We start from the raw sequence: 18,038 nt of genomic DNA, 5'->3' as shown, positions 1-18,038 counted from the left end.
TATGCACACGCCTACACAAACTGACTGACAGGGGTCAGCCCCTGCAACTGCTGGGTCTCCAAATTGGGCACATGGCCTGAGCTTGCCCTTTACCCCTTGGAGGTGCTGGCCTGCCCTGCAGCCAGTGTATTGTCTGAACGTGTGTTTAGCACGACTGGAGGGGGTTATCACAGGTTATATTTCCCAATGTTTTGGGGTGTACCCTAATTTAAAAAATAAAATGTAAAACCAAAAATCAGTGTAGGCTACCTCCTCCTCCACCGCCGCTTCCATCTACACCGCCACATCCACCGCCTCCTCAACCTCCTACTCCATATGGACCTCATCCTCCTAGATCAAGATTATTATTATTTTTTTTACGTATTTTATGTTATTTAAAGTCATTTCCCTATCCACATTTGTTTGCAGAGCACTTGCCATGCTCTTAACCAAATTTTTATGCCATTTGCAGCCCTCTAGCCCTTTCCATGACTTTTTTACAGCCATTTTAGTGCTCAAAAGTTCGGGTCCCCATTGACTTCAATAGGGTTCAGGTTCGGGGTCAAGTTCGGGTCCCGAACTCGAACTTTTTTTCCAAAGTTCGGCCGAACCCATCGAACCCGAACATCCAGGTGTCCGCTCAACTCTATTTATGATTGCATTTCACTCATTTTTGGCTAAAAAGCATTTTTTCAATTGTCCTTAATTAAAAATATTTAGCCATTCTGTCACAAAGGGTTAACAGTTTGTGTGACTGGTACTTTGTGCCGGTTATCTAATAACCCTTATCTTTAAACTACTGAGTGGTCATAAACACTTATTTAAGCCACATTCTTATCAGTAAGTTAAGGACTGATCTTTAATGAGTGTTTATAATGTCAGAGATCAGAGATAAGGAGCCCGTCAACGCCCCAACTGACGGAAAAGAGAGACAATCCAGAGGCTGCATCTCAGCTGTGTACAGAACAAAGGGCTCCATATTTTTAATAAAGACCAATTGGAAAAGAGTTTTTTTTAGTTCAAAATGAGTACATTATACACCCTGAGGGTACCCTCAGGGAACAGCCAAATGGTCAGTTTTCCTGATACAGTTTTGGAAGACAAAGTCAGAATGGATCATAAAAAGTGAGGGCGTATCAGAGGACTGTTTTAGTGGGGGGGTTTTTAATACCATTTATTGACTAAAACAAAAACTCCTGTCTGCTTTTCGAGTCATCTTTTTTGCTCTGTTAATGAGGTTACAATCCTAGCCCTGTGTGCGTCAGGCAATTCAGATATTCGTTATCAGAGCAGCTGTTCTTAGCCTCACAAATTCACCTATGGGCAGATTTTTTATGACATGTTTCAGAAGATTGCTTCATGCACGGAGCAGTGATTTACCTCATATTAATTTGTGGTATTATTTTGTTTTTATTGTGTCCTCCTTTAGATAAAAACCTAAAAAGGTTACAGATTAACTGGGGTATTCAATTGTTAACAGTAGATTGTTCGTATTGTTGCCTGAATACTCAAAGAATATCTTCAACCTCTCTATACTGTTCTTCATGCAATGGACACATCGTCTATAAATCTGCCATACCACGCCATATTGGCAAGGCATGGATTCAGATCAGTATAGACAAAGCACTCCTCCCACCTTCATATGAATAAATTCACTATGGTACGTGAATATTTGGCACCCATCGGGCATCCAAGTATCTGCAAATAAAATGCATCATCAAAAAGAAAGGACTTATGTTTTAATAAAAACTCTGCCACAAAGTATGTACTCCCTTATCTCTAGTATGTGCTGCAACGGGACAGATGGTGATATAAAGCAACAATAGCCTGGCTATATGTTAAGGGGGGCTATTAATTACCAATATTTATGCAGATATCAATAATTAATATTCATAAAAAGGAAAAATCGTCTACTGATGACTCCACCTATTTATACCTTAAATATAGATATCAATAATACTTTGCCTTACACTAATTGCCAAACTAGCTGCATGCGCCATACTGAACTAGCTACCGCTACTAAAACACACTACATAGTAGGTACAAATAACACACAATATTTATTGCTACCTACGGTACACTAAATAGTGACGCATACAATACGCTAACAGTATAGCACTAAAAATACAGTACTAACTACACTACACAATCCCAAACTCCACCCACAAACTTTAACTAACATACGCACATACAAGAGCAGCCCACCCTTACTATCACTGGACTATCGCTAGGGGAAAATAGGAAACACAGATCTGCAGCAGTGAAGGGGTTATTGTACTGCTGCAGTGGCAATAGAGGGGTCAATACAAGGTGTAGGGGACTGTGGGTAGCAGGGCTTACTTGGACCTGCAAGGGTTAATGCAGGCCACAGATACACCGGGCTGAAGGCTGCTGCAGGGGTATAGCAGGGCAGGGAGCAGGGGTACAGGGTTGGCAAGGTAGGGATGAAAGCAGGGATAATGGGGAGGGAGGTCAGGGGTTAATAGTTGGTGGGATATTGGGTGGCGGTAATATGGGCAGGTAGGGGTTAATAGCTCTGTTGGGATAGTGGTAGGGGGAAATGGGCAGGTAGGGGTTAATAGCGTTGGTGGGATAGTGGTAGGGGAAAATGGGCAAGTAGGGGGTTAATAGCGTTGGTAGGATAGTAGGGTTGAGATAAGGGAATATGGGCAAGTAGGGGTTAATACAGTTGGTGGGATAGTGGGTTGAGGTAGGGGAATATGGGCAAGTAGGGGTTAATAGCATTGGTGGGATAGTGGGGTTGAATACTCAGCCCTCCAGGGGTATGCTTGTTGTCCAGGGGATGATTCTCAGAATGCTCGTCGTCCTGGGGATGATTCTCATGGGGGGGCGGCTCGGCTCTGTTCCCTGAGTGCAGGGGCCGCTGGATACTTATATTGGCAGCCCGCATTCCCGGGCCGCCCGCACTGTGGCGCGTGCACATGCGCCACAGGCAAGGGCACGTAGGCCGGCGCGGTGATATGACATCACCGCTCCAGCCCGCGCGTCCCTGCATGTGCTCGCCGGGTCGGCCCCTTGCTGCCAGGCGGGAGAAGCCTTTGATCTCCCACCTGTATCAATTTGCATTCAAGGCAGCGCTATAGTAATCGCGCTCCCGGAATGCGCATAATAGAAGGAGGGGAGGTTTCTACCTTCTTTCTGTTATACGTACTGTAATTATCTCCAGCAGCGCTGGAGATAATTAAAACAAAGGACTCCGATTCTGTTGAATCAGAGTCCTTTGTAGTCATCAGGATACCCGGACCTTTGTCCGGTCATTCTGATGCAATGAACCAGATTGCATCAGTGTGAATGCTTGGGGCACATTGACACCGATGCACCTGGTTTCAGTAAATATAAAGGGGCCTATGGATATATATTAAGGAGGCATATAAAGGGGGGACAATTCTATAAGGGGACACATATGTATTAAAGGGGGCATTATAAATACATTCTACATAAGGGGACATAATCCCCACAGGGGCTGCAATGAGCCCCTGGGGGACACTAAGGACAGATGTGCGCAGAAGCTCGGCACATCTGCGCACAGCATCTTATATTAGTGTATGCACATATATTTTATATGCATGTACGTGTTTGCATGCATATATATATATATATATATATATATATATATATATAAGAAAAAGGCAGCTCTCCAAATTGTGATGAAAAAAAGTGTACGGTTTATTCACCCATCTAGCAGCAATGTTTCAGCTCTCTCATTGGAGCCTTTGTCCAGCTGAATAACATGTGCATGGTGGCATAGATAAATAGTGTAGACAATTTCATAATTACAAATTGATAGTTGAACAATAAAGTGCAAGTGCGTCAAGTGTATATGTCATGCCCCACTCTGACGATGTGCGGAGGTTGGCCAGGATAGCAGCACAAAGTTAGTGGTTGCTTTGGAGCCGTGCTGGATCCGCCTCTCTCAGGTGCACTGGGTGGAGTCATTAGTTTAAATAGCACACTGCCCAGTGCCCTGAGTGGATTATACTGTTCATTTTGGTCTGGGAAGCTTGGAGGGAAGGTTGGCTGTCAGTTCCTGCTCTCAGAGATAAGTGTCATTTCTAGTTCGGTTGTTTGTGTCTTCTATTCCATCCAGGTTCTGTGCGAGCAGACTGCTCCTATCTCCCCACTTCACCATCTTAGGGAGTTCAGGGTTTTGTCAGCCCAGGCTGGAGGACACAAGCACACCTACCTTCAAGTTCTGCTTGTGGGCTGAGCAGTGCAGGAAAAGAGGCCAGGAATAAGCTAGGAGGTGACCCTTCCCCCGTCTCTCGTCCAGAGCCTGGTTGGTGTGTTATCTTTTGTACTGAGTGCACGTCCGTCGTGACATTATAATCCGCCATACTGTGACGGCCATTGCTATGCGCTTTTGTGATGGCGTCAATTGATGCACTGGTAGACCGCATGCAGGGTTTATCCCTAGAGGTTGCGGATCTGCGTAGTTCGGTCACACAGTGTCAGAGGGTGCTGGCAGCAGGTACAGGTCAAATTGTTGGGGAGCCTAAAGTCGCTCTTCCTGAGAAATTTGCATGATTTTTTCCGCTTCAAAGAGTCATGTAATTTGTACTTTAGATTGTGCCCATTTTCTTCAGGTAATGAAGATCAGAGGGTGGGTATCATCATGTCTTTGCTTAAAGGGGACGCGCAATCCTGGGCTTTTTCTCTGCCGCCCAGTTCTCTGGCCCTCCGGTCGGTGGAGGAATTTTTTAAAGCCCTGGGATTGATTTACGATGACCCAGATCGAGTTTCGATGGCAGAATCAAAATTACATAACTTACTACAGGGTAAACATACTGCTGAGGTTTACTGCACAGAGTTTAGGAGGTGGCTACTGAGTCGGGGTGGAACGTAGTCAGTTTTGTCAGGGCTTATCTAAAAGGTTGAAAGATGCCCTGGCTTTTCATGAGTACCCAGATACTTTGGAGAATGCAATGTCTTTGGCTATACGTTTGGATAGACGTATCAGAGAGAGGTGTAAGGGTCCCTCTGTGCAGGTAATTCCTCCCGCGTGCGGTTTTGTTTCACCAGCTGCCCAGGGTGTTATTGCTTGTTACTCTGGGGTAGGGGAGGAACCCATGCAGTTAGGTCAGATTTCTGGCCATTCTGATAGTAGAGACTTTCGAAAAGTGCACAATCTATGTTTCTATTGTGGGAAGAGGGGTCATTTTATTTTTTTCTTGTCCTTATGTTAAACCACAGGGTGAAGAGATAAAGAAAAAAGAGAAAAAAAAAACTCCCCTCACACTTGGTTGTATGAATGGTACAGTGGAGCAGACTGGTATGCAAGCTCCCTGCAGTTCCCGTTTTCTCCTTTCAGCTATGGTGGCGCTAGAGTCTAGAAATGTGTTTGTTGATGTTTTCCTTGATTGTGGTGCTGGGGTAAATTTAATTGACTTTCTTTTTCTTCAGGGACCTGGGACTAAGTACTTGCACGTTAGAGAACGAGATTCGTGTTTTTGCAATTGATTCTTCCCCTCTTTCTCAAAGGAGCCTGGTATTCATTTAAGGGTGGGTGATTCACATGCTGAGATTATTTCTTGTTTTGTCATGAAGGATTTGCCAGCTCCAATAGTGTTGGGGTTGCCATGGTTGTCTAGACATACTGTATATTCCTGCGTATAAGACTACTTTTTAACACATGAAAATCTTCTCAAAAGTCGGGGGTCGTCATATACGCCGGGTGTCGTCTCATATGCCGGTATACAGCGTGCTGAAACTTACTTCCTAGCAAGACTGGAGAAGCTGTCCTTCTCCAGCTTCAGGGACAGGCGCCCTCTAGCTGAGCCACCGTGTGCTGCATCCCGGCCAGCCGCTCCTGAAGCAGCCCCCTCTTCCTGCTCTCAGTGGTTTTCTCATGCCGGCAGTATCACATTGCGTACTACCGCTCAGATCGTCTTGAAGACAGGGAGGGCTGGGCAGGCAGGGAGAGCTGACCCACCCAATCCAAGCAGGCTTTGTATGCAGTGTGCACAGAAAATACCGGTTCATCGCTTGCTGTGATTGGCTGGTTGTTGTATACTGGGTTGGATTGGCGATTCTGAGGGAAGGCAGGGGGGGGAGCAGGAGCATCTGCACTTCAGCCAATTCTAATGTTGGCGGATCTCTAATGAAGTTTGGTGTGCATCTTATCTGTGGTGAAAAAACAGAGTCTATCTGGGGAGCAGATACATGTGGTGGTGAATACAGTACAACACCAGTATCTGTACCTGTACATACAGTACAGCACCAGTATCTGCATCGGTTCATACAGTATAGCACCAGTACATACAGTACAGTATACAAATGGCTAACAGTCAAGACCCCATCATGGCTCTACCAGCAAGAAGAAAGAAATATGAAGCCAGTTTCAAATTTAAAGTTGTAAACTTTGCCATGGAACATAATAACTGCGCTGCTGCAAGACAATATGGAGTAACAGAAAAGATGGTTTGCGACTGGAAAGCAAATTAAAAGCATTAAAGAGTATGCCAAGGGGTAAGTGTGCATTAAGGAGAGGCACCCCACATTGGCCAGAACTCGAAAAACATGTAGCAGACATGGTGAATGAGCATCGCCAAAACGGTTATGTAGTGACACAAAATAAAATACGTTTGTTTGCACTTCAGTGAGCCAAATGTAACCCAGATCACAGCAACAGATTTAAGGCCACTGCATCCTGGTGTACTAGATTCTTGGAAAGGCATAGTATGGTACTGAGGCAAAAGACGAAAATTGCACAACAATTACCTGCAGATCTTGATGCCAAAGTAAATGTTGTTGGAGGGGTAGTCTTATACGGCGAGTATAGCCCAAACCCTATATTTCAACTGGAAAAGTTGGGGGTCGTCTTATACGCCCAGTCGTCTTATACGCCGGAATATACGCTAACCCAATTATAGACTGCCAAGCGAGATAAATCATTGGTTGGAGCAAGTTTTGTTCGGATAATTGTCTTGTCACATCTATCGCTGAAGTGTCCATTACGGCCTTGCCTCAGTATCTCTCGGATTTTTCGGATGTCTTTTCGGAGGGTGGGGCTCAGGAATTGCCCCCTCATCGAGACTATGATTGTCCAGTTAATCTCATTCCGGGGGCTAAGTTGCCTAAGTCTCGGCTTTACAACCTCTCTCAACCCGAGAGAGAGGTCATGCGGAAGTATGTCACCGAGAGTTTGGCAAAGGGTCATATCAGACCATCTAAGTCTCCAGTGGCAGTAGGTTTGTTCTTCGTGAAGAAGAAAGATGGATCACTGAGACCGTGTTTGGATTTCCGGGAGTTGAACCGTATTACAGTCCGGGATCCATATCCCCTGCCTTTGATCTCTGATCTTTTTGATCAGATTGTTGGAGCCAAGGTGTTCTCCAAGTTGGATTTGAGAGGAGCATACAATCTGATCAGGATCAAGGAGGGGGATGAGTGGAAAACGGCCTTCAATACGCACGAGGGTCATTTTGAGAACCTGGTAATGCCTTTTGGGTTGACGAATGCGCCAGCGGTATTTCAGCGGTTCAGGGTTTTGTCAGCCCAGGCTGGAGGACACAGCACACCTACCTTCAAGGTCTGCTTGTGGGCTAATCAGTGCAGGGAAAGAGGTCAGGAATAAGCTAGGAGGTGACCCTTCCCCCGTCTCTCGTCCAGAGCCTGGTTGGTGTGTTATCTTTTGTACTGAGTGCACGTCCGTCGTGACAGTATAACAGTGTTAAAAATACAATTCATTTGTCGCCATGATTATATCCCAACAAGTTGTGAACATGATCATATGAAGTACATATCCTAATCGGTACAGTGAAAAAATCAATAACCATACATAATTACCAATCCAATATAGTAAAGTGTACACAGTTTGTGGCAATAACAAATCAATTAAAACATTAAAAACCTTGAATGAGTCACATTAGATCATAGAGACCTGGTGGAATCTGCTGGTGTCCGGAAAAGCAATCGGCACATGCGCCGCTCCATGTGTTCTCGCAAGGCACGTGATAATAGCTGAGAGTATGGGAACCACATTAAAGATGGCCGCTGTCCAACTTTACACCAGGGCGCATGCTCATGCCCATACAGGCCGGCAAGTTCCCTATTAGTGATGAGCGGGAGGTGCCATATTCGATTTTGCGATATTTCGCGAATATTCTATTGAATATTTGTGTTATATTCGTCGAAATCGAATATTCGTAATTTTTCCAATTATCGCAAATAATATGCGATTTAATTAATCGCGTATTGCGATTTTTTTCTTTTAATAGTATAAGGCAACGGTATTTTACGAAATTTCGTAATATTGCTCTAACTTCGTCTTTTTTAATATGACGAATATTCTAAAAGACGAAGTTAGAGCAATATTACGAAATTTAGTAAAATACACATAGATTGTAATTTAGCTAATATAGTGCTATAATCATTCTTTTTTTCTCAAATTTTTTTTGCCTCTTCTGAACTTAAGTTTTGTAAAATATGTACACTGTTAAAAAAATTACTATAGCAGTATATTAGCTAAATTACAGTCTATATGTGTATTTTACAAAATTTCGTAATATTGCTCTAACTTCGTCTTTTAGAATATTCGTCATATTCTAAAAGACGAAGTTAGAGCAATATTACGAATATTCTAAAAGACGAAGTTATAGCAATATTAAGAATATACGTAAAAAGTTGAAATCGCAATTCGATTATTATAACTTGAATTAATCGAATTGCGATTTCAACTTGGACCTGGTTTACTATGGTTGCTGCTATATTCCATATTCGTTAATTCTAGCCTAATATGGAATATAGCAGTGCTAAGTTGAAATCGCCATGCGATTACTTCGAGTTATATTAATCGCATTGCGATTTCAACTTAGCACTGCTATATTCCATATTAGGCTAGAATTAACGAATATGGAATATAGCAGTACTAAGTTGAAATCGCAATTCGATTAATTCAAGTTATAATAATCGAATTGCGATTTCAACTTAAGCACTGCTATATTCCATATTCGTTAATTTTAGCCTAATATGGAATATAGCAGTGCTAAGTTGAAATCGCAATGCGATTACTTTGAGTTATATTAATCGCATTGCGATTTCAACTTGGACCTGGTTTACTATGGTTGGCTTCAATGGCTTGGTAGAATTAGTGAATATGACGAATGTATTCGTCATATTCCACAAAACGAAGATATTCTCCATCTTCATTTTAGCTACCTATTCATCAACTTCACGAATTCTAGCAATCATATAGGAAAGTTGACTATAGAGACAGCTAAGTTTAATTCGCTATGCGATTATATTACTTAGCTTTTTTTTTTTTATAAATAGAATAATTATAATACCTGATAATTATTATAATTATTCTATTTATTAAAAAAAAAGCTAAGTAATATAATCGCTTAGCGAATTAAACTTAGCTGTCTCTATAGTCAACTTTCCTATATGATTGCTAGAATTCGTGAAGTTGATGAATAGGTAGCTAAAATGAAGATGGAGAATATCTTCGTTTTGTGGAATATGACGAATACATTCGTCATATTCGCTAATTCTACCAAGCCATTGAAGCCTACCATAGTAAACCAGGTCCAAGTTGAAATCGCAATGCGATTAATATAACTCAAAGTAATCGCATTGCGATTTCAACTTAGCACTGCTATATTCCATATTAGGCTAGAATTAACGAATATGGAATATAGCAGTGCTTAAGTTGAAATCGCAATTCGATTATTATAACTTAAATTAATCGAATTGCGATTTCAACTTAGTACTGCTATATTCCATGCTCATGGAGCGTCCCCATCACCATGGGAACGTCTCCATATACTAGAATGTACTGTCGGATTTGAGAATTACATTGAAATCGCAATTCGATTATTTCAAGTTATAATAATCGAATTGCGATTTCAACTTAGCACTGCTATATTCCATATTAGGCTAGAATTAACGAATATGGAATATAGCAGTGCTAAGTTGAAATCGCAATTCGATTATTATAACTTGAAATAATCGAATTGCGATTTCAACGTAATTCTCAAATCCGACAGTACATTCTAGTATATGGAGACGTTCCCATGGTGATGGGGACGCTCCATGAGCACGGAAGTCGGCAGAAGCGGCAACGGGCACTGACTGGAGCAGCCAGGAAGCCAGGAATCCAAAGGACAGGTAAGAACAACTTTAGGGAAGTGGGAAAGAAAAAAATATAACAATAAAAAAAAAATGAATATTCGATTTCGCGAATATATAGAACTATATTCTAAATATTCGCGAAATCTCAAAGTTACGATATTCGAGAAAAAAATTTGCAATTCGAATATTCACGCTCAACACTATACATGATATACAATATTATAATAGATGTCAACTAGACAAATCCTACCATCAGGAGTCAATGTCACTCAAGTCCCAATTGGGGCTAGAGTGGCATCAAATCACAGATGGGGATTGTCACTATTCTGAGAAAATTCCAAAAGTGGTATCCCAAAATGATTAATTGTCCTAATTCGCAATTATTTTCTGTTTCAAGATGATTTTTTTCTGCAATTGCGGGGGACCGCGATGGGCTCCAATGTGGCGCCGACCTATGCAAATCTTTACATGACACATCTTGAGGAGTCTGTCGTCTATGTGAGCCACCACTTCAGCCATGTGCTATCGTCAGTGTGGTGGGTTCGTCAGTGTGGTGGGTTCTTGTCATAGAGCAGACATGCTGACAGGTCTGGACAGAGGGGTGTATGCGGTTTGACAGGCCGTGATGCCCCCCTGATACAGACATTCCAATACGGAGACTGGTGCTCACCCGCCGATCTTCTGTTTGTGGATCGGTTTTATCTGCTTTAAACTGGAGCTCTGGACACTGTAAGTGTGTCTTGTAATTCTGTATAGGGAACTTGCCGGCCTGTATGGGCATGAGCATGCGCCCTGATGTAAAGTTGGACAGCGGCCATCTTTAATGTGGTTCCCATAGTCTCTGCTATTATCACGTGTCTCGCGAGAACACATGGAGCGGCGCATGCGCCTATTGCTTTTCCGGACGCCAGCAGATTCCACCAGGTCTCTATGATCTAACGTGACTCATTCAAGGTTTTTAATGTTTTAATTGATTTGTTATTGACACAAACTGTGTACACTTTACTATATTGGATTGGTAATTATGTATGGTTATTGATTTTTTCACTGTACCGATCAGGATATGTACTTCATATGATCATGTTCACAACTAGTTGGGGTATAATCATGGCGACAAATTAATTGTATTTTTAACACTGTTATACTCTTGACGCACTTGCACTTTATTGTTCAACTATCAATTTGTAATTATGAAATTGTCTACACTATTTATGTATGCCACCATGCACATGTTATTCAGCTGAACAAAGGCTCAAATGAGAGGGCTGAAACATTGCTTCTAGATGGGTGAATAAACCGTCCACTTTTTTTCATCACAATTTGGAGTGCTGCCTTTTTCTTCTATATACATTTGGGATCTTGGTCTCAGGCCCCCAGGAGGACTTGCACCCGTGTTTAATGTGTGCTGCTTTTTTTCTTTTCATATACAGTATATATATATATATATATATATATATATATATATACATATTTTTCAACCCTTCCTCAACACTATATGATAAGGAATAGTTTAGTGAAGTAACTTCAGTTGTGACCCAAGCGGTTTCTCATTTCCATGACTTTCAACACCTCTTTAGATTCTTTCAAATATCTAGGCATCCTAGTAACAAGAGGCTACACTACATCATTGAGCCATGACTGTAAGCGTTCCTTAGATCTGCTATGTCATTCAGATTTCAAGTGCAGATTTTGCTATGAATCCACAGCAAAATCCACAGCAGACATTGCAATGCATTATACACCCTGAGGATACCCTCAATGAACAGCCTTATGGTCAGGTTTCCTAATGCAGTTTTGGAAGCCAAAGTGGATCAGAAAAAGAGAGGGTGTATCAAAGGACTAATATGACTATTTTTTTTTCAACCAAGATACTAAGGGGTTGAAATTTGTAGAAATAGAAAAAGTAAAAAAGAACTGGAGGGGCAGGAACCATATTTGCAATATGTCCCGTCTAGAATCGAGATGGATTTTTCAGTTTGACTCCATTATACCCAAATGCCTCAATGCAGAATTTGAATTATTTGTCTTTCTGTGATGTTTTTGGGTGGGTGCCATTCATCGACAGAGAACCCGTCTGTTACTATTAGTCGGACGGGTTTTCTCTTGGTGAAGGGTTCCCACTCTCATCTAACCTCTTGAAAAGAATTCTTCCACTTGAAAGAAAAACAAAATATTCCTTATGGATTATACTTAGATATATATGCCGTTAATATCTTTGTATGTGGAAGAATATATTTTTTTAAATAAAAGGAAAGATGTATAAGTTTCTAAAGTAATTATAGAAAACATTTTTATGAAGGGATTTTTTATTAAAGATTTTTTATCAAAGTTTCTTACTATATATTTTAATTAATATATTTCAATTTGTTTATATATCTCTATAACTATACATTTTTAAACAACAACTTTGTAAACTACAATTACATACAAAAAATCCCAGAAAGCTAAAATCGCAAAAAAAAAAGCAGCATTGCCGCATGAGAATATTGATGAAATATTGTTATGTTTTACATATAATATATTGCCAAATTTTCGACTAATTGCTTTACATTTCTTATATAATGCATGGTTTAAGTGAATCCAAATTCACAGTTTTGGAAAGAACACCCATAGATCAATCAAATACCAGGTGAAATCGATCTAGACATTTAGCGTTGATGTTCGTACCCTATAAAATCAGCACAGAATATGTTACCCCCACTCACTGATGAAGGGACTATAGGTCCCGAAACGCATATGAGGAAGTTGGGGTGTCACGGAAGGTGTACAGAAAACTAGAAGACACAAAATGAAGATCCGACTGACTGGATCCAAAACTAAGGAACCAAAGGGTAAGCCCTGTAACAGCCCTGGCTCTCTCCCTTACTGCTCAGCCTATGCAAAAATCTCTATGGTAGATTATTGCATACCCTCGTTCCTCGACTGTATGACACCTGAACACCCTATAATAGTGAGTAGGATCCAGCAAACAGGAAAACACAAATGAATGAACAAACTTATCTGTAGAAGAATCAGTAGTAGCATCCAGCATGCACACACTCCAGGAAGTTGTATAAAACGCAAAGTGATGCAGTATGGGAGGGTATTTAAAGGGATGCAATCAGTGCAACTACATGACAGCTGAGAGAGGGAAACGAGATGACAAAATGAAAGCAAAACAAAAGAACCTCAAGCAGGAGGTTCTGAAGAACGTCTGTCAGAGCTTCTCAGATGTCTGGTGGTGACATGGGGGTGAACTTCTCTTGCAAGCCAAAGACAAATAATTATAGGATTATCTCATAACTACAAAGCGCATGGACACAGCTATGTGAATATCCTTATACAGGCATTCCATTAAACGTAACGCACCGCCTCTGGACATTGAACTACGTGTAGGAGGTAATCTCTGTGTCATCGCTGACGTCAGGACTACGTTGAAGCATCGCATTCACGAGCACTATCCCACGTGAGACGTCGAGAAAGCCTGCACGAAGACACGGACAACATACAGGATTAACAGGACTGCAGAGGAAAAAACTTCTGGAGAGGTAAGCGCCGGTTTAAATACCAAAGAACACGCGGGACGCCGCACTGAGGTATACCGGCTTGAGATCCTCTTGCCCTTATTGCAGGTCCTCCACTAACTGCCTGCTGTCTCTGTTATATTGCAAATTTCATTAAAAGATCAAAGCGCTGACATCGATAGTTACTTACCAACTACTGTCACCCTGTCTATATTGCTACAAATTACGGTGAACTTGGATACATATACATATCTATTCTCCTATTCTATGCTGCTCCAATTATATTACATTATGGAAGTGAACTGAACTTGTCTTATCCCCCTCTGTGAATTGGAACACTCATCAACTCAGGTGCTGCTATATTTACTATGATATTTATGGGATATTAATTTATTTGTTTGTGTATGCTCCTGGATCTATCACCATTCATTTTATATATATTTTTTTATATTCATTGCTATTTTTTTTTTGCTGGTTATCATTTTAGGCATTTGTCCTGATTTTAGTTAATAAATATGTACGCCACTTGTAAGTGTTTCCTGCTACTATTTATTTATTTACTACTAGATTGGGTGAGTCTTTTAGCAGTGCACCTACCCATAATTACTTCTGGTTGAGCAACCCTATATTCCTTTATATTTTTTTTTTTTGCTTAAGGCTTTGTTCACATCACAGTTCAGCCTTCTCATTCTCCTGCCCTGTTTAGGTGCAGGAAAACTGAAAGGATGGATTTGGCACATAACTGAGCTGAACGGAGCGCACGGGCCCCATAGACTATAATGGGGTCCGTTAGGTTTCTGCTCAGAAGCAGTGATGAGCGGCAGGGGCAATATTAGAATTTTCGATATCTTGTGAATATTTGGCCGAATATTCGTGAAATTTGAGAATTTGTGATCTCTAGTCATTATTTTCTTGATTGCAAAAATCGGCAATTGGAAAAATTGCAAAAAAATTTGCAATACAAAAATTTACGATCAACACTACTCCTAAAGTCATAGATATTGCAGCCTTCTCATTGTCCCATAAGCAAGAAGCAGTGAGGGATCATGGGTACTGATGAAAAAAATCTAGAATATTTCTGATTACGAAGGTATAGCACTATATTTTAGATATGAGCAAATTCTCAAAGTTCTAATATTCGGGATAAAAATTTGTGATTATAATATTCTCGAACAACACTACTCAGTAGAAGACTTTGGAGCGGAGACAAAAGTTGTGCATGCAGGAATTTTGTCTCCGCTTCAAAAATCTTCTTCTGAGCTGAAACCTAACAGACCCTATTATAGTCTATGGGGCCCGAATCGGTACTTTCCATTTTCCTGCACCTAAACGGGGCAGGAGAATGGAAAGGCTGAATGGTGATGTGAACGAAGCCTAAGTCTGTTTTTGGCTTCCAAAACCGCATCAGGAAACCTGACAGTTGACAGTGTTCTTACATGTCTTTAAGATACTTGCTAAAAAGTTTGCAAAAAATATATATACATACTTAACAAACTGTCATTTTAGTGAGAAGAGCACCTCTGATAATGAAGGTAATCTCTGAAGAAACATCTACTGCTTTGAAAAAAATATTAGGAATACATGTATGTCTCAAAACATAATAGACAAAAAGGTTTGTTAACAAAGTAACTCATTTGCACATACGTGAAGCTGCATACATGACATCGGAGTACCTACTTGTCACAATGTTTGTTGCAATGTTCATTGAAATTGCAATGAATCTCCCTTGAAGGGCAGAAGATATGCTGGTTTTTAACTTCTTATAGGCCTGCTTAATGTCTCTATTACTCAGACTGTAGATAATAGGATTGAGAAGTGGAGTCACTACAGTGTAGAACAGGGAGAGGGTTTTCTTTACACCTTTCTTATTTGGGAGTAAATATATCATATTAAGTGAGCCGTAATATAAAGATACCACGGCCAGGTGAGAGCTGCAGGTGGAAAAGGTCTTCTGCCTCCCGGTCACAGATGGGATCTTTAGTATGGTGATAATAATATACACATATGAGACCAGAATCACAATAAATGGAAAAACCACAATTGGCACTGCAAATAACATGTCTACTAGTTTCATAAAAAATGTATCTGAGCAGGAAAGTTCAATTATGGGATCAAAATCACAGAAGAAATGGTCAATGATGTTTGGTCCACAGAACCACAAATGACTCATTGTTATTGCAACAGTCAATATAACAGCAAAAACCATCACCCAACACAAGAGAACGACTTTTATACAAAACCTGAGGTCCATGACTGAGGTGTAATGTAGAGGGTTACAGATGGCCTGATACCGGTCATAGGACATCACACTCAGAAGAAGACATTCAAAGGATTCTGAGGCTGAATAACAATAAAATTGAGTTACACATCTAATAAGAGACAGAGAACGTCCTTCATTCAACACAGTCTGAAGCGTGCTGGGTACAATGGTAATAGTGAGGAGAATATCTGTGAAGGAGAGCTGTGTGAGGAAGAAGTACATGGGAGAGTGGAGAGATCTGCTGTAGGACACCAACAGAATGATGAGGAGGTTTACACATACCGTCACACAGAAGATGATTAGAAGCAGGAGAAAGAAGCAAATTTTAAGACTCTGTAAATTCTGAAATCCCAAAAGCAAGATCTCAGTCACCACGCTGGAATTGCAGAACTGCATAGTCACAAAGACTTCAAAAGAACTTAAAAATTAACAAAAAAACAAAAATAAAAAATAAATGCTGAAGTTTATTTCTCTGTAGTTCACTAGTGTGAAAGAGATGTGATCTGGTCGTTTGGTCAAGTAGATAAAATAAAAATATAAAAAATGTGCAAAGTTTTTTACTTAACTTTTTAAAAATAAAAAATAAATGTTACTATTGATTGTCACTTAATCTTCAACTGTCAATTTTTTTTGCAGGATAATGATGAGAATAATCCAGTTTTCCTCTTTTTAAGTAGTTGAAAATGATAAGAAATAATTTTTTTGTAAAGTTTCACTGTAGACAAGGTAGGACGCTTTAGAAATCACATTTAAGAAAAATTAAGAAATGAACAAATAAATGTTATTCTTTAGATTTCCAAACCAGATCAGCCTGAATCTTCTGTATGCTATATTACAGTGGGGAACACATAATAACACGGAGTCCCCAGAGAATCTGAGGAGGAAGATTCATTTTCTTCTTTGTGTAATGGAGCGGATCAATGTTTTCTTGTCTGAGATAAAGACAATACATAAGATTATTACTGATTAGTTCCCTTTTATAGACAAAATATTAGAACAAATGGTGTAACAAAGCCAGGGAGATTTCACTAACTGTCTCTGAGGGGAACACTCACATTTTATTTTAATTTGACCTCTATAGATTTAAGAATATGAAATTTAAAAATGAAGTAGGAAAATGTTTCCATGTATTTTATATGAACAGTCATAGTAAAAAGAAAGTGAACCCTCCCAATAATTTGTATTTCTCAGGACCTGAATATCAGTTGTGTGGTCCTTACTCCTTATCTTGCATAAAATAAATTACCACGACTGACTTGAAAAGACACCGCACATTTCAATATGGAGTTTTTATTTTTTGGGCAAAAAGTAAACCACCATTCAAAGAAAAGGTGGAAAGAAAAACACGTCCCTCCTTCCACAATTATTGGGAGAGTATTTGGCAGAAAGGTGGCACTAATATGATGCACACCTGTGTTATTTCTACTCATTTCGGGTCTGTTCGTTCAGAACAGCTTCACTTTTACATCTTACACCAGACAAGAGCTTTTGGATATAGGATTACACAACTCCGAATGTTTTATCAGCAACCTTCGACTCATCAATGAAATAAGAACACCCGACGCTTCACAGGCTATTCGGCCGACTGGAAGTGATCGACGATGGCGCAGGGACAGCAAACAAAGGCGAGGGAAGTGCGACGGGCTAATAGCTAAGCTAAGGCTAACACTGCACCGGCTTTATTCATCCAGCATTTTCCTTGCTAATGTGTGGTCCCTGGTGAACAAAATGGATGATTTACGACAGTTACGATCACTGACAACAGACACTTATGGATTGTTATGTCATGATATTCATGGAAACATGGCTACACAGTAGAATATCTGACAATGCTATCAAGCTAGTCGGACTGAAGCATTGTTTGCCTCTCAGGCCACCTGTGGCTCTCATACTAACTTCGACTCTTACACGTACTCACTACTGGAATACATCTACACCACAATTTACAATGCTACCACAGAAAAGCATATCACAATGTACCCAAATCAGAAACCATGGATGAACAAAGAGGTGCAGCTTCTACTAAAGGCACATAACAATGACTTCAGATCAGTTGACACTAAGACCTACAGTACGTGCAGGGCAGAACTGAAGAGGGGCATCAAGAAGGCTAAGCACAGCTGCAAACTGAAAGGAGGAACACTTTGTCAACTCTGATCCACAACACATGTGGTTGGGCATTCAGGCCATCTCTGACTACAGGC

General features: G+C 40.5%; 1 protein-coding gene across 1 annotated transcript; it reads right to left on the bottom strand.

The window, feature by feature from the left end:
- Nucleotides 1-15,204: 15,204 nt before the first annotated feature.
- On the bottom strand, nucleotides 15,205-16,230 carry LOC122929203 (olfactory receptor 1468-like). The gene has a single exon (XM_044282709.1). It carries the CDS (start codon nucleotides 16,228-16,230, stop codon nucleotides 15,205-15,207), a length of 1,026 nt encoding a protein of 341 aa, XP_044138644.1.
- Between the last annotated feature and the right edge of the window lie 1,808 nt (nucleotides 16,231-18,038).

This window comes from Bufo gargarizans, chromosome 2 (assembly GCF_014858855.1).
Source record: "Bufo gargarizans isolate SCDJY-AF-19 chromosome 2, ASM1485885v1, whole genome shotgun sequence".
NCBI classification, from domain to species: Eukaryota; Metazoa; Chordata; class Amphibia; order Anura; family Bufonidae; genus Bufo; species Bufo gargarizans.
Note: the sequence above shows the minus strand (reverse complement) of the source record. Positions and strands in the feature narration are given on the sequence as shown.

Excerpts from the sequence above, each read along its gene's own strand:
- LOC122929203 (XM_044282709.1), bottom strand. The coding sequence starts at position 16,230 with ATGCAGTTCTGCAATTCCAGCGTGGTGACTGAGATCTTGCTTTTGGGA.